The sequence below is a fragment of the Penicillium daleae genome (genome assembly GCF_028827525.1).
Source record: "Penicillium daleae strain IBT 16125 chromosome Unknown utg000008l_segment0_segment0, whole genome shotgun sequence".
In the NCBI taxonomy this organism is placed as follows: domain Eukaryota; kingdom Fungi; phylum Ascomycota; class Eurotiomycetes; order Eurotiales; family Aspergillaceae; genus Penicillium; species Penicillium daleae.
Genome location: NW_026623156.1, coordinates 3,775,252 through 3,800,466, shown reverse-complemented (window position 1 = coordinate 3,800,466; position 25,215 = coordinate 3,775,252). Strand labels below are relative to the sequence as shown.

General features: G+C 49.9%; 8 protein-coding genes across 8 annotated transcripts; 6 read left to right on the top strand and 2 right to left on the bottom strand.

The window, feature by feature from the left end:
- Positions 1-2,776: 2,776 nt before the first annotated feature.
- On the top strand, positions 2,777-3,313 carry N7458_009905 (uncharacterized protein; the record flags this gene model as incomplete). Its single annotated transcript, XM_056913287.1, has 1 exon — positions 2,777-3,313. The coding sequence occupies one exon, from the start codon at positions 2,777-2,779 to the stop codon at positions 3,311-3,313; it is 537 nt and encodes a 178-aa protein (XP_056762136.1).
- A 1,428-nt stretch (positions 3,314-4,741) lies between these two features.
- Positions 4,742-7,999, top strand: N7458_009904 (mannose-ethanolamine phosphotransferase GPI13; the record flags this gene model as incomplete). Its single annotated transcript, XM_056913286.1, has 2 exons — positions 4,742-4,899; positions 5,002-7,999. 2 exons carry the CDS (start codon positions 4,742-4,744, stop codon positions 7,997-7,999), a joined length of 3,156 nt encoding a protein of 1,051 aa, XP_056762135.1.
- A 615-nt stretch (positions 8,000-8,614) lies between these two features.
- On the top strand, positions 8,615-10,042 carry N7458_009903 (glycoside hydrolase family 5 protein; the record flags this gene model as incomplete). The annotated part of the gene is made up of 1 exon (XM_056913285.1): positions 8,615-10,042. One exon carries the CDS (start codon positions 8,615-8,617, stop codon positions 10,040-10,042), a length of 1,428 nt encoding a protein of 475 aa, XP_056762134.1.
- Positions 10,043-12,058: 2,016 nt separating this feature from the next.
- Positions 12,059-13,661, bottom strand: N7458_009902 (Zn(II)2Cys6 transcription factor; the record flags this gene model as incomplete). Its single annotated transcript, XM_056913284.1, is given in 2 exon segments — positions 12,059-12,101; positions 12,115-13,661. 2 exon segments carry the CDS (start codon positions 13,659-13,661, stop codon positions 12,059-12,061), a joined length of 1,590 nt encoding a protein of 529 aa, XP_056762133.1.
- A 783-nt stretch (positions 13,662-14,444) lies between these two features.
- On the top strand, positions 14,445-16,184 carry N7458_009901 (uncharacterized protein; the record flags this gene model as incomplete). Its single annotated transcript, XM_056913283.1, has 3 exons — positions 14,445-14,656; positions 14,715-14,777; positions 14,876-16,184. 3 exons carry the CDS (start codon positions 14,445-14,447, stop codon positions 16,182-16,184), a joined length of 1,584 nt encoding a protein of 527 aa, XP_056762132.1.
- Positions 16,185-18,355: 2,171 nt separating this feature from the next.
- On the top strand, positions 18,356-20,913 carry N7458_009900 (uncharacterized protein; the record flags this gene model as incomplete). The annotated part of the gene is made up of 3 exons (XM_056913282.1): positions 18,356-19,235; positions 19,291-19,861; positions 19,917-20,913. 3 exons carry the CDS (start codon positions 18,356-18,358, stop codon positions 20,911-20,913), a joined length of 2,448 nt encoding a protein of 815 aa, XP_056762131.1.
- A 183-nt stretch (positions 20,914-21,096) lies between these two features.
- On the bottom strand, positions 21,097-22,673 carry N7458_009899 (glycoside hydrolase family 88 protein; the record flags this gene model as incomplete). Its single annotated transcript, XM_056913281.1, has 3 exons — positions 21,097-22,386; positions 22,447-22,596; positions 22,647-22,673. The coding sequence occupies 3 exons, from the start codon at positions 22,671-22,673 to the stop codon at positions 21,097-21,099; spliced, it is 1,467 nt and encodes a 488-aa protein (XP_056762130.1).
- Positions 22,674-23,855: 1,182 nt separating this feature from the next.
- N7458_009898 (putative GPI anchored protein) lies at positions 23,856-25,086 on the top strand (the record flags this gene model as incomplete). The annotated part of the gene is made up of 2 exons (XM_056913280.1): positions 23,856-24,730; positions 24,783-25,086. 2 exons carry the CDS (start codon positions 23,856-23,858, stop codon positions 25,084-25,086), a joined length of 1,179 nt encoding a protein of 392 aa, XP_056762129.1.
- Positions 25,087-25,215: the final 129 nt, after the last annotated feature.

The following is a 25,215-nucleotide window of genomic DNA, read 5'->3' as shown; positions in this document are numbered from 1 at the left end:
TGGAACTAATACAGTACATACTTGAATAAGTATTATACGGTAGCTGTGTCAGGGACCGGTAGACATGTCAGATACCCTACTCCGTGGCTCCATAAATATTCCGTAGACGTGTGTATATGAACTGTAGATCCATGTCCCATCCCATTCCCCAGTTTCCAGGAACTTGACTGGTCTTCTTTGCTTTTTGTCTTGCGAGCTAATCGATCGGGGGCTTCGCTCGTTACAGGCGTGATGGATGTATCCATTTCCATTATGGTTCCGTCAGGTGTGTTGTAGACCGCTTGACATGAGGTAGCGAGTGTACCCTCGGGCCTGTAAAGTGGTCAGTTCGCTACCTGAGCCACGCTGTCTGTTGGAGTCTGCGGGTTTCCGCGGGACGTGCTGGCAGTTGGATTTGCGATTGTCAGCGTAGGGCTTGGCAAAAGACTCTTCTGTTTTCATGGGGCTGAGCTTTGGGGTGTGTCCTGAAGATGTTGTTACCGCGGCTCTGATTGATTCATATTGTAGGCTTCGGTCCGCGGGCGATTATCTGGGCTCATGACAGGTCGGTCCTAATTGTATCGGTGATTTGAGAAGCGTCTCCGTATTGATTAGGTCCGAGAGTGCAGTTAATATGCTCTCCAACAACCTGGATCTGCGTTTTGTCTTGCGGGGGATCGGGTCACGATATTAACTGGAGACATGCTGTCGCATCGGCTGCCAGGAATATATGGCCTCCGCTTATATTAGTCGATCATGTTTAAGTCATTCATTCTACATGAGGGGTTTTTAAGTCAAGATTTCGATTCTTCATGTATCTGCTTGAATATATAGACCCAGCTTAGACCCGGAATCAAGTCGATAGGCTGTTTGTATGTTCTACCTGCACATGGTCTGTGACTGCTGGTACCCGCGACCAACACGACGAAACTGGACCCCGAAACGAGCTGGTCATGGATGTCACTCAGATATTAATCGATCCATCGGGAAGTGGCGAGCTCATGGCCAATGTGTTTGACATGTGTAATCCTATCTTGCGATACACTGGATGTCGGTTTCGTTGGACGAGGGTTGGTCTCGCTCCGGCTGGATATATATAGTTACAGGGTGCCAGATATGGTTGTCCGAAAAACAAAAAGAGTTGCCAGGCAGCAACCTTATGGAAATACTATGAATGCACGGGAGGTTGTAAGATGATTCCGTATTCTTTCCATATTGTGTTGTCATTCAAGAGAGTTAAAAGCGCCAGCCTGATGGAAAGATCGAGGGATATTAGGACGCGACCGGGGAGAATACCTAGCGTATACCTGGTAGCACCGAGGGAAGGAAGGAGGACATTGGGCACGAAGGACTACCTATTGCTCTATTGTTTAATCCAGATTATCGATTGGACTTGAATACTGGGTAGTGTATACTTTTATTTCCTAGTCTGCACTCTGCAGAGAGTCGACTTGTCCCCGTGCACGGAGGGAGTACTAACCACTCCAGATCCAGAAGGACAGATCTATAGATGTTTATGTTGTTGTTTGGTCTTTCAAGGAGTATATCGCTACATCCTGAGACATACAATTTAGTTTAAGCTTCGAGGCTGGAGACCCCAGAGAGGCAGTGCATAGATTCAATTTGCTTGGTGCTGGACTTGATCTCTTGACCGTGATTATATTGCATCATCAAGACCCCGGCAACAGCCTGAAAAAAAACGACCCCACCTAGGGGGCCTGTAGAGGGTTTGCCTTCAATGTTATTACCCGGTTGAGTACGGAGTACACTGTTGTGTGATCGTGTCGCAGGACTACTTCTGAGACACTGGCGTTATGCGCATACCATGGACTGAATCTGGAGAACAACAACCTTATCCTGTTTCGCATGATTTGCTTCTCGTTTTGGTCGCATGCCACCTCGGTCACCAACAGAAGAATCAGAACTTTCTGTGTATTCCGCCTAACTCGTTCGGTCGATGGTTCGCCAGTGATTCAGGGGAGACCAAAACAAAGCGGCATAGCTCGGTGGATCCCAATAGGTCGATATTAGCGAGTCATAACGCGTTGGATGGGGTGCTCGAACCCACTCTCCAGGAACCCTCGCGCGTCGATTGGTGGTCGAGGAGTAAGTGGCAGGGCCAAGGCACAACCCAACAGGGCCGTTGGGAGCCCAGCAAGCCCGCTAGACTCAGGGAAGTTTAGAGCGGCCAAAAATAAGAAAAAGACGAAAAGTATTGGGCGAGTCGAGTCTAGGCACTGCTTATTCGACAGTCCAAACGGGCGCAGCGGTAGATCCGTCGTGCTGAGTGGTCGCGAGAAGCAGGCCAGAACGAACCGAGCGATGTCCTTGGGGGGTCCACCCTTTTCCCTCGTTTCCCCTTCTTCCCCTGTTTTCCCTTCATTCTCCAGTCCTCCCTCCTCATCCCCAATAACCACACCCTCTTCTCCCCTCCATTCTTTCTATCCCCCTTCTCGAGCAGGTATCAGCTTCACTCTTTCAGCTGTACGCCGTGCAATCCATTCCTTCCTTTAACCTGCCACGCCGAGTCCTTTTGTTCTTCTGAACAACCCCCGATCCGATTCAGCCTCTCCATTCTTTCCACCTATATTCACGACGAACCAGTCCGCGACTAAGGCCTCGTCCATTCCAACCATTCGACAATCTTTCCTTCTATTTTCCACACTATCCACCACTCTTTTTCGATCCGTGTCGATCCCTAGTCGCCCTCCCCCCCACTGAGCCGACAATCATTACAGTCTTCACGTCAATAACAACACCAAATCAATAACAGCGACAACAACCACCATTCGACAACATGTTCTCCCTCAACCAGATAGTCCGCCGCAGCGGCGATAACAACATCGGTCTTTCCAACACTCTCGTCGACCTCCTGATCTCACTCCTTGTCCTCGTCTTGCTCGCCCTCGCCCTGGTCGGTGGTCTATTCATTATCCGCCGGAAGCGTCGGTCAAACAACAAGGAATCCGTTCTTCCCGTCCACAACGGCCAAGTCCCTACCAGCCAGCGCCGGTTAACAATCACCGCCAACAAGCATGACTCGGTCATGGTCTACGACGAGAAGTGTGCTTTGATGGAGAACTCCGATAGCCCCCCACCCAGCCCGGTTCCCGAGATCCGCATCACCTTCCCCGAGGAGGAGGATGAGTCTGGCCGCCGCAAGTCCGGCCGCATGGTCGTCGTTCGGATCAGCGAGGCCGGCAGCGTGGGCCTGGAACCTTGCCACGAAGAGCTGCCCCCGTACCAGACCACCGACAGCGGTCGGTTCCACTCTCTGGATATCGAGCGCATGGGTGGTCTAAAGGAGAAGGGAGAGGTCAAGAACTACTCTTAAAGCGATCGTGGGCGCGCAGATTTGGATGTGACTGACTGTCTCTGCTGTCAGACAGTCATCCACTCCCATCTACTCTCAACACAAACTCGCACCCTTCTCTTCTTCTTCGACGACGACCTCCCAAAAGCATGACGAGCATCTTGGCGAACACTTTCTTCCTTTCTTCATCTCATTTTCCTTTCGATATACCTTTTCCTTCCTCTCGAACTTGCCTACGCGGCTTGCACATATTATGCATGCATCACCTTGTTTCTGGCTACACCTCGATTACCCGCTTTCTCTCCTAGAATGTCCGCCTCCACGTGGACACCTTGGAGAGAAGAACATGGCCGGGTCCCTTGCCCCAGAGACCCGCCGACGCTGGGATTTTGTATAGCGAGGGCCTGCCGATTATCTTGTTTGAGTTTCTGGTTTCTATGGCGTTTTCTCTCTGTGGTCATCCATGTTCACCCCCGGCCCTGCCACGTCCCTAGGGTCCGAATAACGTGTGACAGTTTCCCCTTATTTTCGTTTCCTCCTTTTCCATTTCTTTCCACTTCTTTGCAGGGGGCGGCATCTTTCCCTTTCTATCTTCTATTTCTAGGCCGCCCCTTTTTCCTTTTTTTACCTTCTTATGTGCCTTCTGGTACGCTTCCGGCAGCTGGATAATGTATGTACTTAGTCCTCCTATCTTCCTAGGCAATTGTGCACTTTATTGTGTTTTGTGAAACCTTCGGGGATCCTTGATTAGACACGGGCATATACGCATAGAGATTGTATACTTGTACATGCCCGCGTACCTAGAATGGGCAACACAGGGTTTTACTCATGTCCATTTACTCACCGAGAGATATTCAGTCAATCGAGATATTCCTCTTCTCTTTAAAGAATGGTCCAATGCTTGGTAGCGACTTGACTGTGGCATCTTCAAGCCCGCGAAGGGTCCCACTATGCAGCAACCAATCAGAAGAACCCTTTTGGAGCTCTCCCCAACCCGCCGCTTCCGCGACGTCAGTAAATTTGGGTCGTCTTTCTCGTCCACTGCCAAAAAAAAACCACATTCTTTTATACCATCGTTCCTATATACAGATATACACACTTACCGCTGCTAGAAGCCATGTTCAACCTCTAGACGACTTCGCCCACGGGAAGCCGCCCCTCCTCTGAGCACAGACAGGGGCCTCCATCCTCCATCCGCCTGTCCAGTCCCCGACCGGCTCCTCTTCTCTCGCCGTTCCTTCGATCAGCCGTGCTGAAGGCGGGTCAATTGCCTCAGTCCGTGCTTGATTTGGGCTTCCCTCCCCTCGTGATCCTTATATACACGGTTCTTGTGGCGGCCTCGTCGCGTGCGCCCCGTTGGTCCTTGCGCGATACCTCACGGAGCTATCCAAGACATAATTGTTTGCCGACTTGTGCTTGATTATTCTTAGCCAGCGGAGCTTTTTCAAGATGGCACCAAAAGCATCCACGGGCAGTGGTCCCAGAAGTCCCTTGACGGCTTCCACGAAAGAAAAGCAAAGCGCTTTGCAGGAAGCAAAGTCCCGAGAGCTCGAGCAAGAGTTCAAGACCAAGCACCTCGGCGTACTGGGGGTGCTACTTTGGGTATTGTGAGTACACCTAGTGGGCATGGACGGCGCTCCTCGGGCGTATAGCTTGTGAATGACCGATGCAGAACATTAGACTGACTTGAGATCCAATCTCTTCTGTAGGCTCCTGCACGTTGCCGGTATCTACTTCTTCACCAAGGGCTTCCTCCTCACGCGCATGGTCCTCGAGAACAAATCTTCCTGTGATATTCTTCCTTTCGACGAGGCCCCGGGTACAAGTGTTTCACCTTCAAGGGGGAGTAAGAAAGGTTGCTGGCATGACAAGACCTTTGACAAGGCTGTTGTCATCATCATCGATGCCCTCCGTTATGACTTCACTGTACCTTTTGCGTCGATGGACCAGGATAAATCCGTCCACTTGTTTCACGACAACATCCCGGTGCTCTACGAGACGGCCGTCAACAATCCTAGCAACGCTTTCTTGCTCCCCTTCATTGCCGACCCGCCTACCACAACTCTGCAGCGCTTGAAGGGACTGACCACTGGAACCCTGCCCACCTTCATTGACGCAGGCTCCAACTTCGCCGGCACTGCCATCGACGAGGATAATCTAGTCGCCCAGCTGCACAGCGCTGGAAAGACCTTGGTTCAGCTCGGCGATGACACTTGGCAGTCATTGTTCCCGGGCTACTTCGATGCCAATCTTACGCACCCCTACGACTCGTTTAATGTTTGGGACTTGCACACCGTGGACAACGGTGTCAATGAGCACCTGTTCCCGCTCCTCCAACTAGAGAACAAGAGCAAGTGGGATGTGATCTTTGGCCACTATTTGGGCGTCGACCATGCTGGACATCGCTATGGTCCCAACCACGCCGCCATGGCCGCCAAGTTGCAAGAGATGGACCGCGTCATCCGCAAGATTATCGCTTCACTGGATGATGATACACTGCTGGTTGTGATGGGTGATCATGGTATGGATACCAAGGGTGATCATGGCGGCGAGTCCGACGACGAGGTCGAAGCTGCATTGTGGATGTACTCCAAGCGCGGCGTGTTCGGTCGTACTAGCCAGGATACCCTACTGCCACCGAAGCACGCCCGCGAGCGCTTTGTCCCGCAGATCGATCTCGTTCCGACTCTATCGCTTCTCCTTGGTATGCCTATCCCCTTCAACAACTTGGGCTCGCCCATTGAAGAGGCCTTCGCCGGTGCCAGCGGCAATGACTGGTCAAACCTGTTGGCTGTGAACCGTCTGTCGGCGGCACAGATCAAGAGATACCAGCATGCATATGCGACGGCCCGAGGCGCAGGCGATGATGAGGAATCGTTTGCACTGTGGACAGCCGCCGAGGAAGAATGGAAGTCTGCCTCCAAGGGATTCACATCCAAGTCAGCTGCTGTTCGTTCCAGCTACGAACTCTACCGCAACTACCAGCGACACACTCTGGAGATATGCCGTGCACTCTGGGCGCGCTTTGATGTGCCCAGCATGCTCGCAGGTGTTGTGCTTCTGTTCTTCGGTATCTCTCTGCTGGTGCTGTATGCCCGTGGAATGAAGATTGACCGTACAGAACTTACCCCCTCGCTCCTCTCGTTCGTTGGTGCTGGAACTGGACTTGGAGCTGTGACTGGCGCCGCATTGGTTCTTTTTGGATTCACCGAGATGTCCGCTATTGACTCCTCCGCACTCTTGGCTGCATTTGGAAGCATGGTAGGAGGCCTCTTTGCGCTGGTCAAGAAGCCTGCAAACCTGACACTGCCTCTGCCCAATGGCATGTGGGGATGGCTCGCTGTCTTCTTCACTGTTTCTCAGTCCGTTGGTTACGCGTCAAACTCGTATACCATCTGGGAAGATGAGATTCTCCTCTTCTTCCTGACTACGTTCGGTGTCTGTGCTGGTATCTCGTCGATGCGGCAGAAGTCGACCACGGACCGAGTTCTCGGCGTGTATCACTCAATTCTCTTCGTGATTCTCGGTCGGGTCGCTTCGTTCTCCCGTCTCTGCCGCGAGGAGCAAATGCCATTCTGCCGCTCTACTTACTACGCCTCGTCCACCTCGTCCATCTCCGCCCCTTGGCAGCTCGCTATTCCCTTCCTGGTGGCCCTCTTCCTCCCTGGCGTTGTGCGCTCTTTCTACGCCGGCTCCAAGTCTTATGAAGGTGCTGCTACTCTATGGATTGGCTTTGCCTTCCGTCTGGGTCTTCTGATAACTTCACTATTCTGGACGTTTGAAGGCGCTGATGACGGCGAGTGGTTGCCGCTCCGCAAGGAAACCCTCAAGTCTGTCCGCGTCTTCCTTGCGCAGCTGGTTCTGGCTCTCGCCTTCGGCGCCGGCACAGGTGCATTCCTCTATTCCAAGCCCTGTATTACTGTCAGCGTGAATAAACCAACGGAAGACCCCAACGCCCCTCCAGCACCCATCATCGCCGGCCAGCAACAGCAGCCCCGAACAACCGTCACCATCCTGGGCTTCGGCAACATCTACGGCACACGCTTCTTCTTCCTAGTCGTCAACTTTGCCCTCGCAGTCATCCTCATGCAAAAGCCCATGGGACAAGGCGCAATTGCCCTATTAATCTGGCAAATCCTCTCGCTCCTCGAAATCCTTGACACAAACGCTCTCACTCTCACAAACTCGCCCATCGGCCCTATTGTCCTCGGCCTCCTTGGTTCCTTCTATTTCTTCAAAACCGGCCACCAAGCCGTCCTCAGCTCCATCCAGTGGGAAACCGCATTCATCCCGCTGTCGACCATTAAATATCCCTGGTCCCCTCTCCTAGTTATCCTGAATACCTTTGGCGCACAAATCCTCGCCGCCATTGCCGTCCCACTGACCGTCCTGTGGAAAAGACCTCTACAAACGCATGACCGCGTCTCCCAGCCGTCGAATGCAAAGGTGGCTAACCCCGCTACCAAACTGCTCTCCGACGTCGTTCAGGCTGCCTCTACGCACATGTTGTACCTCGCGACTATCAATCTCGCGACGACCATGTGGGCGGGCCATCTGCGTCGCCATCTCATGCTCTACCGCATTTTCAGCCCACGCTTTATGATGGGCGCTACCGTGCTGGGCGTCGTTGACGTCGTCCTCATCCTCTTTGCTGTCGGCGGCGTGCGCTGGAGCACGATTAGCGTCGGTGAAATCTTTGGTTGGTGAGCGCCGTGTCGCTCTGTACTTTACTGCATCTGTGGTCCGACGAATTTATGGATTCGTTTTTGGATGGACTCCTGGAATCTCCGAGACGATATGCATTGCGCTTGTTGCATGCCTGGATAGATCTTGTTTCCCCGTCATTCCTTCTTGCCGGTTCTCTTTTTCCGCCTCTCAGTTTGAATACATAATCAAAATAGACATTTGGTCACGTCTTGTGTTCTGAACTATATCATTTCCCTTGTAAGCACTAAGCGCAGGAGCCGAAGCAGCTAGTTCAAAAGCCGCTTTCTGGCTAAATGCAAAATACCGTTGCGGATATTAACCAGGAAGTAACCGATTGGCTCCCGCGATACTCCAAAGGCAGATTCTGAATCCACGTGTCGGGGAGTATCGGCCACCCCGCACTGTTTATGGCCACGAGACAGCGTCGATGAGCTCAAGGCTCTTCTGGAAGGAGCATTGATTTCTGGTCGGCTAAATGGCAGCTGGTCATACGTGAAGGAAGATGACATTAGCCAAAGCTATATTAAGGACAATGCAAGCCACTTTTCACTCTCGATTTCCAAACTCACCACCACACCCTTTTCTTCTCGAGTTTCCTTTGCATTTTGATTCACCATGACGGGCTTCCTACGTGTTGAAGGGACGAAAATCGTCAACGAAGATGGAAAGCCAGTCGTCCTTCGCGGGGCTGCTACCGGAGGTCATCTCAACATGGAAAACTTCATTACAGGATACGCTGGACACGAGTCGGAGCAAAAGGAGGCCATGCTGAAGGTGATGGGTCAGGAGAAATACGACTTCTTCTGGGACCGATTCTACGAATATTTCTGGACGGACAAGGACTCGGAATTCTTTGCCTCCTGCAACCTCAACTGCCTCCGTATCCCATTCAATCACCGCCATTTCATTGATGACCGAGACTTGACCAAGATCAACCCCAACGGCTTTAAGCTTCTCGACCGCATTGTGGAAAGCTGCGCGCGGTTTGGGATCTATACTATTCTGGATCTTCACTCTGTTCCTGGTGGCCAGAATCAGGATTGGCACTCCGACAGTGGCACTCATCGCGCCCAGTTCTGGGACTATGGACATTTCCAGGATTCCATCATCGACCTATGGAAGGAGATTGCAGCACACTACAAGGACAATCCCTGGATCGCGGGATACAATCCTCTGAACGAGCCCGCAGATGCCAAACACACCCGCCTCATCGACTTCTACACCCGAATTGAAAAGGCCATCCGCTCAGTCGACAACAAGCACATCCTATTCCTGGATGGAAACACATATGCCGCTGATTTCAACTACTTCCCGGAGACACCCTATCCCAACTCAGTCTACTCTATCCACGACTACTCGAAATACGGATTCCCCAGCTGCGACGAAAAGTACACTAGCACAGAGACACAACAGGCCAAGCTGCTCGCCTCCTACGAGCGCAAGATCGCACACATGAAGCAGGTCGGCGTCCCCGTCTGGAACGGAGAATGGGGCCCAGTCTACGCCTCCGCGATGCGAAATGACACCGACATCGACGCAACAAATTCATCGCGGTACCTCCTCATGCGCGACCAACTGGCAATCTACAAAAAGGGTGATCCCTCAGGCGACGGTGCCCCGATCTCGTGGTCCATCTGGCTATACAAAGATATCGGCTACCAGGGGCTGACATTCGTCTCCCCCGATTCCAAGTGGTATCGCCACCTCCGACCCTGGCTGGACAAGAAGCTTTCTCTTGGCCTGGACCGGTGGGGACGAAATGCCGCGCCGGAGGTTGAGAGCATTTATCAGCGTGTGAAGGATCACTTTAACGAGGTCATTCCCAAAGAGCATCACAAGGCGCTTTACCCGCCTACTTGGGGGACGAGCGATTACGTTGATCGGGTTCTTCGGGACGTTCTACTCTCTCAGTATTTGGCGTGGGAGTTTGCGGATTATTTCCGGGATCTTTCGTTTGAGGAGTTGGATGAGTTGGCGGCTTCGTTTAAGTTTGAGAATGTGGAGCATCGGGAGGAGTTGATTCAGTATCTTAAGAATTGGTAGAGCTTGATTGTTGAGGAACTGGAATACTATATATTAGATTGGGTTTATAAATCTTGTTTGAGGTCTTGTCACTTTCATGATTGTTCTAGTGATGCTTATTATTGTTGTCCAAGTCTAAGATGGCAGACTTCAAAGAGGGTGCTTAACACTAGATCACAATATCCAGTGGTAGTTTAAATGTCTGAATTTAAAGACCAGGAACAAGATCCATCTAGAAACGCCCCAACTTTCCTTTTAGTTATAGGATCTTTCTGAATATACTTCTGAACGTTTTTTGTATTGTCTTTTTAGATATCCCAGACGACATCCTTCGATTTACCCCTTGATTATGACTGATGAGGTGATTCTTGAACTTCCTTGAGTCTTTTAAACTGATGGGACCTCACTGTATCACTGTAGCCCAGCTACGAAGATAAACGGAGACATTCCAACAAAGTACGAAGCACACCACACGTAGCCAGGAATAGTGGAAGTTTGTTGGTGAAAAGGAAACAAGCTCCCTCCATAGCATGTCCGTATACAAATTTAATTCATCACATATTTGACTAGTTAGGCTAGGCTCCAAATCTCAAGCCACCGTATCCCATCAATGTGAAAGGCGCCCATAGGTGGGGACTAGGCTAGTCCTCTCGAATGATATCGGACGAAGAAATATGGGAGTTGAAAGTGTCCGCACTGAATTTTCTTCCTCATAGGACCTCAATGGGCATGGGGCTGGGCAGTACTATACAATGCCAAAAACGATGTGTAGTACCGCTCGGCTACAATTGTGGTCTCACCAGTCATATTGGGCGTAGAGCCTTGGATTATTCGACCAGCACATCTACCTGGCCGAGACCATATCTCATTTTTCCAATTGGGTCAATCTTGATTCAAATAAGGTTGTTGAGCGTAAGTCTGAGAATCCGATCGAACGACACCGTGAATTTCCTTTGGTCTTGTGTTATTTAGCCTATTTGATGCAATTCACCATTAACTCTCTGATATCGTTACCTTGCCCCCATTGGTCGCTGGCTGCTTCCTATAGGAGTCTGACTCGGGCGACACTCCCCGACGACTTGGCGGAAGTGGTAGACCGGCTAACATACCTTATTTCGACTTAAGGTCATTTCTAGAATGTAATTTAACTTCATAGTAGATGGCTGACTGGCAAGCTCCAATTAATGCAAATAGGGACGTTAGAGAATATTAATGTAGCCACAGCCTTATAGTGCACATGGGCGCAAATGCTATGGATAATGATCTTTGTTCCTAAACAAGAAGGAAAGGAATAGCACGAAGTCGGCCTGAAAGCATGCTCAAGATGGAACACCGAAAACCCACTCCGTTTGATATTTTGAATTGATCTGTTGGCCTTTCGGGCTTCTGGTATTGCACCAAGTATAGAGTAAATTAGGGTACAGAAACAGTTTACTCTATAAGTGTATCTATTTCATGACCTTGTCGTTCCCTTCGGGATCTCGGAAAAGGCCAACTCGATGAGACGCCGCCAGTTCAAAAGCTGAGGCACCTCGGCTTCCCAGAACGATAGCAATTCGGCGGTACATGCAATACTTTCTCGCCACCCTGACGGCATCGCTAGCCCCGTGAGAGATGCGGCTAATAGTCCAAGCGCACTTCGTATACAAGACCAGATCAACAAGAATGTGCCATGATGTCGATGTCTGAATCCGGGATAGTTGATGTGTACCCGCCGTATTTGAATTTCCAGACATTTCGATGCCAGCTCTGCGACAGTTATAGAAGGGGACGCGATGGACGAGGAGGGCGAGTGTTGACCAATCCCAGGAGATTGGTTTTCAAAAATGGTGGACGAAATCCCGGGGGAGATTGCTCCTGGTTGAGGGGGCGGCAAAATGGGTTGCGATGGAGATGATTGAGATGAGAAAATTGATCGCACAGAAGACAAACAGTTCAGCCGACTTGCTAGAAACGGCCAATAGATAACTTCGCGGTAATCAATATAGTGTCCACGAAGAACAAAGCGACAGATGTCGTCAGTCTCAGCGGGTTCTTCTAGTGAAAGTTCTGCAGGTAAGCTCGCAGCCCACCGACGACCCTGAAGCTCGTACTCGGGTACAAGGGTAGCCAAATGTGCCAGAAAAGCGGTCTCGCTCTTCTTGGTACGGTGTAGAGACAATATTTCATCGCACACGTTGCTGAGGAGTCGACGTAAAGAAATCTCGGCTAGGTAGAATAGCCATGATGCGCGCTCTCTTCTTTGATCGACCGAGTCATTTGAGGCGATTTCAGGCGGAGTTGGAAAAAGAGGTGGGTATAAACGAGAGGAATCTCCAGTGGCTGGAAAGTCCGGCAGGCATAAGCATCGGCGCAGTTCACGTTCCGATTTCCACGCCGTCCAGTATACAGCCTGTTCCTGCGAGTCAGATTCGGTGATTCGGGTCTCGATTTCGTGTTCGTGGAGAGATGAAATCTCCTCATTGTTATACATGTTTCGCAAGAAGCCGAATTGCTGGCAAGCTGCCAGGGCCTGTACAAAAAATTGCCAAGCCTGGAATGGTCGAAATACGCACATCATATAGAGGCCAAACAGGATCAGACATTGGGGAACAACCAAATGATCAGCGTCATTATTCACCAACAAGGCACCCATGCGACATTGCGCCTCGTGAAAGAGAGCCTCTGCCTCGGCGTAAACAGCTGTATTTGGACCTGTGCTCTTCTCCTGAATGTCGGAACACGGGCCAAATGGTGTGGCCAGATGGCCCAAAGCACATACAAGGAATGCTAAGCATGATTGAGGCGAGTTATCAACACCCTCTGCGGCTTTCGATAGTACAAGCCCACGCGTCGGTGCTTCTTTTAGGATCGGATTCTTGCAGTGCACAAATGTAAAGAAGCTGTCCAGAAGCTCATTCACACCCCTATGTTCCTTGATATTGTCATCTAATAACTGTCCGTTGCGCAGAGCTCTAGTTTCAAGAGAATGCCTCGTTTTGGCTCCCCTCTCAGTCCAGTGACACCCACTTAAGCCCTCGTTGATTAAGTCAGTGTTGAAGCGATACTTCTGAAAGACACCGAGGCATATTAGCCGATCGGGGGATTCAGGCAAAGCTCCAAGGAGCGATATATTGATTCCAGATGCTGAAGATGGTAATATATTCCGCTCAGCCTGGATAGAAGCAGGCACGTTGCTTGGCGAATCGGTCAAGTGGGGTTTCTTGGGTCTGCCTTCACCGGAAGGCACGCAATCCGAGCCGTGTTCTCGCTCCTGACTCAAGGAAGGAGTTGGTTCCAATGAGTCGGTCGGCCGAATTCCTTGTTGTCGCATTAGTCTCTCAAGCACATCCAGCCGCTCGAGGATCTTCAGGCTCGCCGGGTCAAAACTGGACAGGTCCTCTGGTGACTGGTTGCAGACGGCACCAACACTTAGGCAATATGAGCAGCTGGGCTTTCGGTTATCACATTTAGTCTTTCGAGCACGGCACACCTGGCATGCGGCATTTGCCCGCTTACGCGGATAGAATGCGGTGCCTCGGGCAGATGGTCGTTTTCGACTATTTGCTGCTTCTCGGTCACCCTGCAGGTCCTCCGCCTCTGTCTCGCCGGTGACCACTGGTCCCGGGACAGACGGGGAAGCTTTCTTGTGGGGTGGCATGGAGATTCGGAGTCGCTCAGATCCAATTTCCGCACCGGGGCGCGGCTAAGAGCGTGGACGAATGTAGAAGAACTGTTGGATGATGAAGTGATATCCTCGGGGAGTGTCGGTGTTAGGCCTGTGCGGGATGAGAAGCGTTGGTTTGGCATTTAGCGGATCATGTGAGCTGGGCGAGACCAGCCACTCCCCCACATCAAAGCATCTCAAACTATGTCAAGTGTTTCTCTGCGATACTATTCGCTGATGATGAGCAGGTCGGGCCCTAATGCACCCCAGTCTCAACAAGGCTGCTAGTCGTGGATCGGCCGGCACAGTCTCAGGCCTTGCTGCACCCCAGACTCTAAGACTTCGGACAGCAATGGAGGCCATACAATGTCAGCTCGACTTCGCCGCAGGTGCAAATAATGAGAACTTTATGGAATTAAATTCAGCCTAATTCCCCAAAAGCAGGCTAAGGCCGAACTCTAGGGTCTCTAGGGCCTCTGCGCCCAATCATATCGACTACCGCCATCTATACTACTAACTGTAGTCGAAACCTGGGGGGTGACATGAGACCATCGACATCAAGTCATGATTGGGGCATTTTGGCTGCAAGAACAGGCCTATATAAACTCGTCAATATTCCGGATATCCTTCTGCAAGCTAGAATTCGAGCTCCAGAATCCCTTTTCCTACGCTGGACCAGAATATACTATTCCTCACAAAGTTGGAAGCCTTCAACAGACGGCTCATTACGTCTACTCCTTTCGATCGCTATTTTCTCATCTTCAAGCTCTAGCTATCATGCTGGGGAAAACCAAGTCTCTCCCCGAGGCCAACGATGAAAAACTGGAAGAGGCCATAGCAACCGCTGTCGAGAATGTGGCCTCGGAGTCCAATTCAGTAGTGCCACGGACTGGAGAGGCAGCGAATGAGCTGACTCTGCGAAAGGTTCTGCGCCATCATCCAGCACTGGTATGGTGGTCCTTCTACTGGGCTATGGCTGGTGTGGCATGGTGAGTCTATCACCCCGTTATGTCGCGACTTTCAATCATCCATTTAACCTGGACTTAGGGGATTTGATGCGCAGATCAACGGAAGCGTTTTATCAATACCATCGTTTCGTGTTGCTTTTGGGTATGATAGTACTCCCACATTCCTTACTTGGGGAGACTCTTCGCTCGGCCTGGATCTATGAAGTCGGTTGCATCTGGAAACAGACTAACCCTGAATAGATATGAGCATAACGGCGAGGTGATCTTACCAGCTCGATGGCAAACCGCCTTCAACACTGTCAGCAGCGTCGGCCAATTCTTCAGTTGCTTCCTTTGCTCAATGCTGAGTGATCGCATCGGGCGCAAGGGAGGTCTCCTGGTGGGCCTGGTCTTGTTGACGGGAGGTATTCTCGGTGAAATGTTTACTTCTGTGCCCGGGGGTTTCGTGGCTGTGAAACTCATTCTAGGCTTTGGTCTGGGCTTCTTGTTGACTCTCGGCCCTCTGGCAACATCGGAGATCACGCCCGTGGTTTTGCGTGGAGTGGCGACAGCTGGGGTGAATCTGGGCATCGCTATCGGTCAGCTGGTATCGAACGGCGTCATCAAAGGCTTTGGCTCCCGCACCGACAATTGGGCATTCCGCGGTCCGTTTGCCGTGCAGCTCTTTTTCGTGATATTTCTGCTCGCTGGTCTCCCTTTCGCCCCAGAGACTCCTTGGTATCTGGCTCGCAAGGGCCGACAAGAAGACGCGGCACGATCCTTGCAACGCCTGTATGGACCCAATTTTGACGTGCAGGGTATACTCGACAATATCCAACAAACAATCAACGAGGAGCGTGAAACCTCGCCTGAACATGAGACATCATGGGCTCAATGTTTCCGCGGCACTGATCTCAAACGTACCATGATTAGTATGGGAGTCTTCGTGTGCCAGCACTTTGCGGGAATCATCTTCGTCCTCGGCTATTCGACCTATTTCTTTGAACTCGCTGGACTACCAAACTCCCAGAGTTTCAGTCTGGGCGTCGGTGTGACCGCCTGCGGTGTGCTGGGCAACATACTCAGTTGGTTTATCGTCAATTCACTGGGCCGGCGCAAGATCTTCCTCACTGGCATGGTCTCCTTATTTTTGATTCTCATGCTAATTGGCATCATGGACGTTGTGCCAACCTCTGCGGCGCAATGGGTCCAGGCTGCGGTTACAGTCATCTACAGCTTTGTCTATTTCGGAACTATCGGAGCCATGGCCTTCACTATTCTTGGTGAGACCAGCAGTGCTGCGCTACGTGCTCGAACTACTGGCCTTGCTACTGCTACTCAGGCTGTCATGGGAATTATCATGAATTTTGCCTGTCCATACATGGTCAATCCTGACGAAGGCAATCTCAAGGGTAAAGTAGGGTTCGTCTTTGGTGGCCTTTGCGCTCTTGCGACCGTTTGGAGTTTCTTCTATATCCCCGAGCTTAAAGGGCGAACCACGGATGAGATTGATCGATTGTTTGCTCTTCGCATTAAGCCTCGGAAAATGGGTGCATACAGACTCCATTAGCCTGCATGTATCAAGCTACTGTTCTGGAGAAACGCATTTCCGCTGCGTGAGCTCGTGCTGGAGAAGTACTCGGTGTCCCTTTATCTTGTTGGAAAATCTGATAGTGAGTTGTATGTGTGATTGAAATAGTCATAATATGAAGCAGATACGCACCTAAGTATAGTGAAAAACACCATCGAACATGTTGTAATATCCATAAGCTTGGGAAGAAAGATTGCCAGTAACATAGCCTGTCATTTGTGCATCCATAACGTTCCCAATGACCTCCACAAGCCTTCCGCCATCAGTCTAGATTCTAAAATTACCTCGAGGGTGATTATGACGCCTAAATGAGCAGTTCCTTCTCTTCTAGCTCGATGGTACCATGATATGACCAAGTAGAGGTTACTAAGTTCATCGTTGAAGAGAGCTATATTGTAAGACCTATTGTATAACCTTGAATAAACTACTCCAAATACTGATTTATGGCTAATTTGCAAGAATAAGAATGATTAATGTATACCTTTCTGATTCTTAGAAAATAGAGGGATTTAGTGAGACAGTATACCTAGTATCAATATCCGCGCTGCACCTTACTTAGCCATGACTTAGGTACCAGGCAAATTATGTATACACGTACGCTAGTCCACGACTTCTCTTCTCTCTGGAATGCTTACAAGTAGATCTGTGATAACTTTTTCGAAGTGTAAAACAACATCCTTTATTTGCGCTGAATTCTATCCAAAGACTTCGGTTTTCTTCACGTCCCACAAGTATGTTCCGCCTGGGCTGTTCACATCGACTTCCAGCTCACCCAAAGCTAAGTTAACTATTCTTGCTTCTGTTCCCATTCCATCTGCTTCTCAAAATGGGTATTTTGATTGTATGTAGGCGCGGAGTCCGGTAGATTCATCTAAGAACAAGCAAGGTGCCGAAACATATAAGACCTTATTGAGGCCGAGTTCTGCAAGAAGACAAAGGACGAAAAGAGGTAAGCCAGCAACCAGAGGAACAAAGAACAACAGGGCAAATCGCAAACGCTTGTTCTGGGCCCAAAACCGAAGCCTCTATGAGGAGGAACTCCCGTCACTCAGCGTGTAGAATTGTTAGAGAGTGCAGCTTCAAGATCTTGTAGCTCCTGACAAGGTCGGATTTGATAGTTAATATGTCAATCCATATCAGAAAAAGCGTGTCTAGGCATGGTTGTTGCGGTCGTGATGACTGGGATGTGAGCGGAGGTGGGAAGAGTACCATGCGAAATTCGAGGCGAATTGCTTTTATGACCTGCAGTATCTGGGTCACGCCGCCGTGATTTTGTAAATCTTTCTATAATGCTCTTGATAATTGCCTCTACCAAGCATAGTAAGACGAATGTACCCGTTGAAATGGTCACTATCTCCAATATAGACGAAAGGAATGAGCACGACATAATGAACTTAAGCTGTAGTTCAACTTGAAGACTTTGAAGTTTGCAGAGGTGAAATTGAAAGGTTACAATGAAATGGAGGCTGCGTTACAAGCCAGGCTAAATATGGGCACATAGGTTATGATTACAGTATAGACTATGCTATAATGGAGTCACACTAAACTTGGGAGTGGTCAGAAGTGGATTTTTGCCATAATCAGGACTACGTGACGTGGGGCTTTGGGCCAATTTTGGCTTCGGGCCATGTTCAGCTCCCGAAGCCTAACGTGGTTGTGCATTGAATTATCCATTTTTTAGACTATATTTTGACGACTATCCTACTAATTTTGAATGGTGGTTTAAGTAAGCCTTTATTATTATTAACCGCGCCAAGGCACGGTTAAATATGGTGGTTTCTCAAAGTAGTCAAGTGGAGTACGACCTTCTCCGCATAAAGCGGGGTCATCGGACCCTCTCCGGTAATTCCTCCGCCTGCCCAGATTTCTCCTCCACACAGTTTCATCATTCGTGCAAGAAGCATTGCACCCCAAACTAAACTTCAACGGGCCTGAGCATGCTACCTGCATGACGCGTAGCAGACAAGGTTCCCCGTGGGGAGTTTTGGAGCCAGCATTGCCTGATTGTGGACTGCGGGGAGAGCTACTCGCGAAATTGAGCCGAGCTGCATATCCTCCACACTAACAGCGCGTTTCCTCCAAGATCACCATAACCTGCCTGCAGAAATCTTCTACCGTCAGCAATCCAGCTGTTGATCCTATCAGTCGAAATGCCGCCCAAGTCTCGCCGTATCAGCGGTAGCGAGCCTAACGGCAACCAGGCAAACGGCGTAGAACCTTCAGACACGACCAAGGCCGAGGACGATGTACCAGCCTGTCAGTCATGCCGCAAGAAAAAGGCACGATGCGATCGCGCTCAGCCATGCTCCCAATGCATCCGTTTTAAGGTCACTTGTGTTTACGACGACAGGAGAATGAAGCCCGGCCTCCGCGCTGGCGCGGTCGACCAACTCTATCGTCGCATCGAAACCCTCGAAAACATGTTTCTTGGACAGGAGATGCTGTGGCAACAAGTATGGCAGGCGCTTCATCCGAATTCATCTCTGCCAGAGCCGATTAAGAACCCGACCGGCGACACGGGCTTGGAACAGCGACGAGAACAATTGAAAGTCTCTTTACTCGATCCAGTGCCTTCCATGGGGCGTGCGAACGGACCAGGGGCCCACGATGATGGTGACGAAGATATGGAGGCAACTTCTCGCTCAGCAAAACGCCGAAGGCTAAACGAGAATGTCTTCTCGACTCCTTCAATTGACATTGACGATGACCTGACTGTCATTTTGCCGCTCGAAGTCATGACTGAGTTGGTCGATTTTTACTACGTCAACATCCACCCCTGGATCCCAGTCCTACACGTGGCCAAGTTTCGCGAACGCATGCGATCGCCAGAACATCGCCCACGGGTCACTTGTATTCTCCATGCAATTATAGCCGTCTGCGCCCGGTTTTCGCAGAGTGAATTTCTAAAGGACGAGGATTTCAAAACACGAATCGCAGAAAAGAGTCGACAGAAAGTCATTTTGGACAGCACGGAGTCCTTCTCCGTCGAGAACTTGCAGGCCCTTGTCATTATTGCCTTTGAAACTGTGGGTATACTTCCCTGACTCGGTCCTTTCGCGTACTGAATTGCGGTACATCATTCTAGATCGGCCGAGGTCGCGGACCTTCATCATGGTCGATTGTCGGAAGTATGGTGGGCACGGTAGAACAACTGCAATTGGGGGTCGAGGAGGATGCACTTTATCGAGGGACAAACCCGGGGAGACCCTGATTCGGCGAATGGTCTTCCTGAGCCCCTCAAATTCGTGGAGCGAGGCAGAGGAACGCAGGAGGGTATTCTGGACGGTCTTTCTGATGGACAGATTTTGCAGTGTCTCCACGGGCTGGAAGATCAGCCTGACAAGTGCCGATGTGAAGCGCCGGTTACCATGTGAAGGTGCTCTCTGGGAAAGAGAACAAGCAGTCGAAGCGCCATACTTTGGAATCTCAGATTCAAGGGACAATGCCTCGAGTAGCTCTGTTCTCAATGGGAATAGAGCTTCCTCGAATCCCGAGGATCAAGACGCCATCGGCGGCTTTGCATACAATATTGAAGCCACTGAGTCACTTGCTTTGGTGACCAACTTTTTCCTTCACCACGCCTTCATCGTCAGTGATGCTGAAAAGGCGCAAATGTGGCTTATGAAATTTAAAGAATTGGATTTGCGACTGATCCAGTGAGTATCCCGTAAAGACTTTTGACGATTTCCGTGCTTACCTGCTTTCTTTTAGATGGAAGCTGTATTTACCCTCGAAGTGGCGGGAGGCTTCAGTCCTCAACAGCGATGGAGTCATGGATCCAAATCTTACGCTAGCTCATATCACTCACAACACTGCCGTCATTCTTCTGCATCAAGGAATTGCCTACCCTCCTGCTCATTGGCAAGCTTGTCCAATCAAACTCCCATCCTCGTCGTCGGCAGAAACCTGCCTAGAAGCAGCCTCCGAAATCGCAACTATTGGTCATCAATTCTTGACCTTCTCGCCGATATTTACCAATCCTCAATTCTCATTTTGTCTTTTTATTGCCGGGAGAATGCTTTTGGCTCATGCGAGATACAACGGAGTCTCTCTACCACCAGCTTTCGACACGTTAATCGCTAGTCTACTGGAAATTTCTCAACGTTGGACCGGAAGAAGCGAAACTCCCAGTCCACAAAATGAAAATCTTGCCTCCAGTTTTGCTAAGCGCCTTATTGAGGCTCAGAACAACTCCGGCGCCGCTCCTCGGCCTAGCCTGGACATCCGTCAGACCGCATACTCGGACGAATCGAAAGAGCAGCCACCTCAACAACCCACATACAGAGCTTCACCATCACAAGGCGCATTATTCCTTCCAAAAGCCGCAAATGCAGTGTCTCCCGCAAGATACATGAGCAGAGAAGGATTCCAGGAAACGTTTAGTCTTGACCCATTTAGCCTGGCGTTTCCACCACTTCCACCAGCCTTTCGACAAGATTTTCCTGTGTATTCGAGATCTGATCCCATGTCAGTCTATGCACAGGCTGCTGGGAACCAAGTATCATCACCTATGATGATAGGTCCATCTCATCAAAATTTCAACATGTGGCAAGGCTCTGGTGCACATTTCGGGCATGGCATCGTCAGCCCTCAAGAGGACCTATCTCAGGTCTTTAGCCTGACTCCCAGTCCAGGCCAAAGGATTAGTCGCTATGGTGGAGCACAAATCGAGAGTCAAGTAGCGAACGCCAAAAGTCCCAATATCTGAAGCAATCACTGTGACCCATGAGACACGTTCATCATTGGTATCACTTTTTATTCTTAGTTCCGAGAACCCTTTCTCTGAGACAATCAACTGACGGGGGAAAAGTAAACCATTCGGTTTCATATCATGTCTAATGTATCATGTTGTATCAATGGTTCTATACCCTCACTAAAGCTCACTACCTGTCTAGTCAATGCATTGAGATCCTCCGTTCACCAAACCCAAATCCAGAAGCATGTTGCCGAAGAGAAGGAAGTAGTAGTCAGCATAGACAAGTCCATGGTTAGACCACCTTCTGGGTGCGAATTCATAGTTGTTGATGGTGGCGCCGTCAAGAATTGTATCACGCAATTTTGAAGTGAACTGATTCACAACGGTCAATTTCTCAAAGCCATCGCTATCGTGCTCATCCAAGCAGCCTTCCGGGTAGACCAGAACCTGCGACGTGGATTGAGTAATCTGAAAGCGAACCGTTGGTGGATTCAAGAATTTCGAGATGGTGGCATCTACGAGATTGATCGCCTCCTGCAGATAGCGTTCTCCGTCTGGTGTACCTTTCAGCGCCTTGTGAAGGAGCAATAGGCCACAAGCAGCAACCATAGCTGCCGAAGTATCTCTTGGACTTGTTGGAGTGACGGGCGCAGTGAAATCCCAATAGGGAACACCATCAGCCGGGAGATGGGCAAGGAAATAATCAGCCAGTGCTCTCGCTGTCTCAAGGAAGGTCTTATCACAAGTCCACTCAAATGTCTGCATGAAACCCAGAATTCCCCAGGCCTGACCACGTGCCCAGCAACTATCATCGCTGTAGCCCTGATTTGTGAACTTGGCTTTGACATCTCCAGTCTTTGCATCAAAGTTCACCACGTGGAATGTCGTATTGTCCTCCCGGATGTGGTGCTTCTGGGTTGTCTTCGCATGCGCCAGCGCGATATCATACAGGGACTTATTTGACGTCTCTCGAGCAGCCCAAAATAAAAGATCCAGGTTCAACATATTGTCAATGATGACGAGGAAGTCCTTCGAGGGATCTGTGAAGGAGTACCGGTTCGTGATACAGACGTCCCAGCTTTGTAGGCACTGGGTGGTAGCGTTGAAACGACTAGCAAGGGAGTGCGCCGCCATGACCAGACTATTGTATGCGGCTGCATCTCTCTGGATTTCCCATGCTTTCATTGCCCATGGCGCGATCATGAAGCCTAGGTCGTGGGTGTCGCGCTTTAGCGCGTTTTGATGTAGGTTGGCCGTCCACCACTTGCACAGATGCTCGATCTGGAGGGGATGGGGCATGGATGAGAGGCCCTTCTCATTGGCTGCTTGAGATAATCGTGTATTTTGAGGATATTTTGTCAACCGCTCGAGGAGAAGATACAAAGACCCCGGGAAGAACCCAGAAGTCCAGAAGTCGAGGCTTCGGTAGACATAAGTAGCGCTGTCTTTCCCGGTATACTCGGGAAATAGAATCGGCGGATTGCTCTGTTTCCCAATAAATATTAGCTGGAGTTTGAAATCATAAAAGACTGAAGAAGATCTTACGCTTCCCAGTGCCGTTGCAGCGACGTGCCACAGCCTGGCCACCACAGACTCAGAGTAAAGCGCCTCCATCACCCGTTTCGTCGGAGCTTGAGTCTTATATGTCCCATTTACCGTCCCACTATCAGTTTTCACTCTTTTCGGGTTCGGCTCCTATACGAAGAATTAGCCGTGTCAACTGAGAAGGAAAGTGAGCTTCGCACCATGGTTGGTTGTTCGTCCAAGGACATAGCGAAGTTACGATGCTGTGAAGACAGAGTTTCGTGGCGATAAAAACAAACTGAGTTCTAACAGGTGGTTTTTATTGAATATCCTAACCATGTTATATTGATCATTCTTCTAGCTTGGGTGGCCCTTCATGGTACTGTGGCGCTCGGAAGATGTCCGGCATATCTGCCGCCTCGGGTTGCGTCTGCAGATGGAGTGGAGACAGTAGTCGCATTAATGCTCTCGGATGACCGAGGAAAGAAACCTGGACTATCGTCAAATACGATTTTGATTGATGACATTTGGGGTCTCGTGATTACCCTTGTCTGGGCTCTGCCTGCACAAACAAGATCCTTGAGCAATTGGCGTTTATGGAACTTAAGAACTGAATAAAGTATGGGGTTCAAGACAACCTCGCGCTAAGAAACCCGCTTGTTTTTCGTTGAGACTGAACTAAAATCTAAGATAGTCTTCTAGATATACCGTTAGGACCTGAATATTAAGGACCACTAGGCTGTATGGTTGTTCTGTGAATGTAGACCAGTTGTAGTAACGCCGTAACAGCCAGAAGCCCGAAATCTTGAATGAGCAACATGGTGCCCAGATACTGTGCTATAAAAGAATCAATTTTGTATGTTCTCTGTAAATTCCGATCTAATGTATTTCGTGCTGATGCTGACTGTGCAGCTGGTGGTTTCTTGTAGCTGGTCGGCGAGGCACCGGAGAACATCCGAAACTTTTTCGACCCCCCTTGCCCTTCATTCTTCAAGAGGTTTCTGTACGACCTTTGACATCTAGTGATCGGCAAAACTGGCTCTCTATCTGCAATTGCTTGAGCTCCCGCCGCATCATCCCCCCATACTTGACCCGGGCTTGAGTCTTTCGAAATGTTTCGTGGGAAATTTTAGGCTAACTCGACAACCCAAGGCACTTCCCGTCAAATCCCCCATCCTTTGTGTTAATGTGAAACGCTCAATCTACTCCACTCCATCTCCCATTGCAGATCAAAGCCGTATCAGAGTCTCACCTGTACTTTTTAGGCTTTGACCTTTCAAAATGTCTCTTCTGACCATCTTGCAGTTTTCAGGGGGTTCGTATACAGCGTTGTCCATATATTCACTTCAAATGCGCTCAACGTAAAATCAACCATTCGAGTACAACTTGAATCCTGCTCTAAGTCTCCTGTTTCTTCTGATTTGATCAAGATGCATTCACTCATCTCCCTTTTCCTTATCACTGCCACGTCTGTTGCAGCCTTCGTGCATCCGGGCGCACTTCACACCACCAAGGACTTCCAGCGCATTACCAAACACGTTACTGATGGCAATGAACCTTGGAACACCACTTGGACTTTGCTCACTTCGAGCTCCTACGCTCAGTCCTCTTATAAACCCAATCCACAGAAAGTTGTGTACCGGGGATACAACGGAGTGAACTCTGAGAACTACCAGTATCTGTACCGCGATGCTGCGGCTGCCTACCAACTTGCCATACGCTGGAAAATTACCAATGACAAGAGTTATGCCGATACTGCTATCAATATCCTTGATAGCTGGGCAGTAACAATCACTGAAATTAGCGGTACCAGTGATAAATTCCTAGCCTCTGGCTTGTACGGGTATCAATTGGCCAACGCGGCGGAGCTGTTGAGCAATTACTCTGGCTGGTCCCACACGAACAAGACTGCCACTGCGAACATGCTAAATGACATATTTGCGACCATGAACAGCCTCTTCCTTGCGAATCACAACGGCCAGAACTACTATCATTATTACGCTAATTGGGATTTGTGCAACCTTGCCTCCCTCATCGCCATTGGTATTTTCACCGACAACAAGACCATGTTCGACGATGCGGTCAACTACGTGAAGGCTGGACCTTCGAATGGAGCTCTCCCTGTCTTTTCTATTGCCAACTTTACGGAGCCAGGCTCCGGGAAGATCCTCATGCAGGGTCAGGAGGCTGGTCGCGACCAGGGTCATTCGACGCTGGACTTCACGCTGTTGGGTGTGGTGGCACAACAAGCGTATAACCAAGGAGTTGACCTGTTTGCGACTTATAAAAACGAGGTTCTGAATGGGTGCGTTTTACCAATAGCTAGACCTCTAGGTTAATTTACTGACCATGTATAGTGCTGAATACGTCGGCAAGTACAACGTCGGTTACGATGTGCCCTACACCCCATATGAAAGCTATCAGGGCAACCAAACCGTTATTTCCAATAACTCGCGTGGCACAATCCGGCCCGGTTTCGAGTTGCTATCAGCTCATTATGGTCAACTGAAGGGGCTCAATTCTTCTTGGACTGACGCCTATCGAGACTGGGTCAACACCAACTCAACTAGCGGCGTTGAGGGCGGCGGTGGAAACTATGGCCCTAACTCGGGTGGATTTGATGGCCTTGGTTTTGGTACTCTACTCTACCGTCTTTCTTGAAGTACAGGAAATGCTATTGTCTTTGTTATGACCAATGCTTATTCTTTGGTCGTATGCACTATTATATTGTCCGCCATCCAACCATTCTGTTTCGTTTTCGACTGATGTGTCCATCTAATGCTAAGCTGA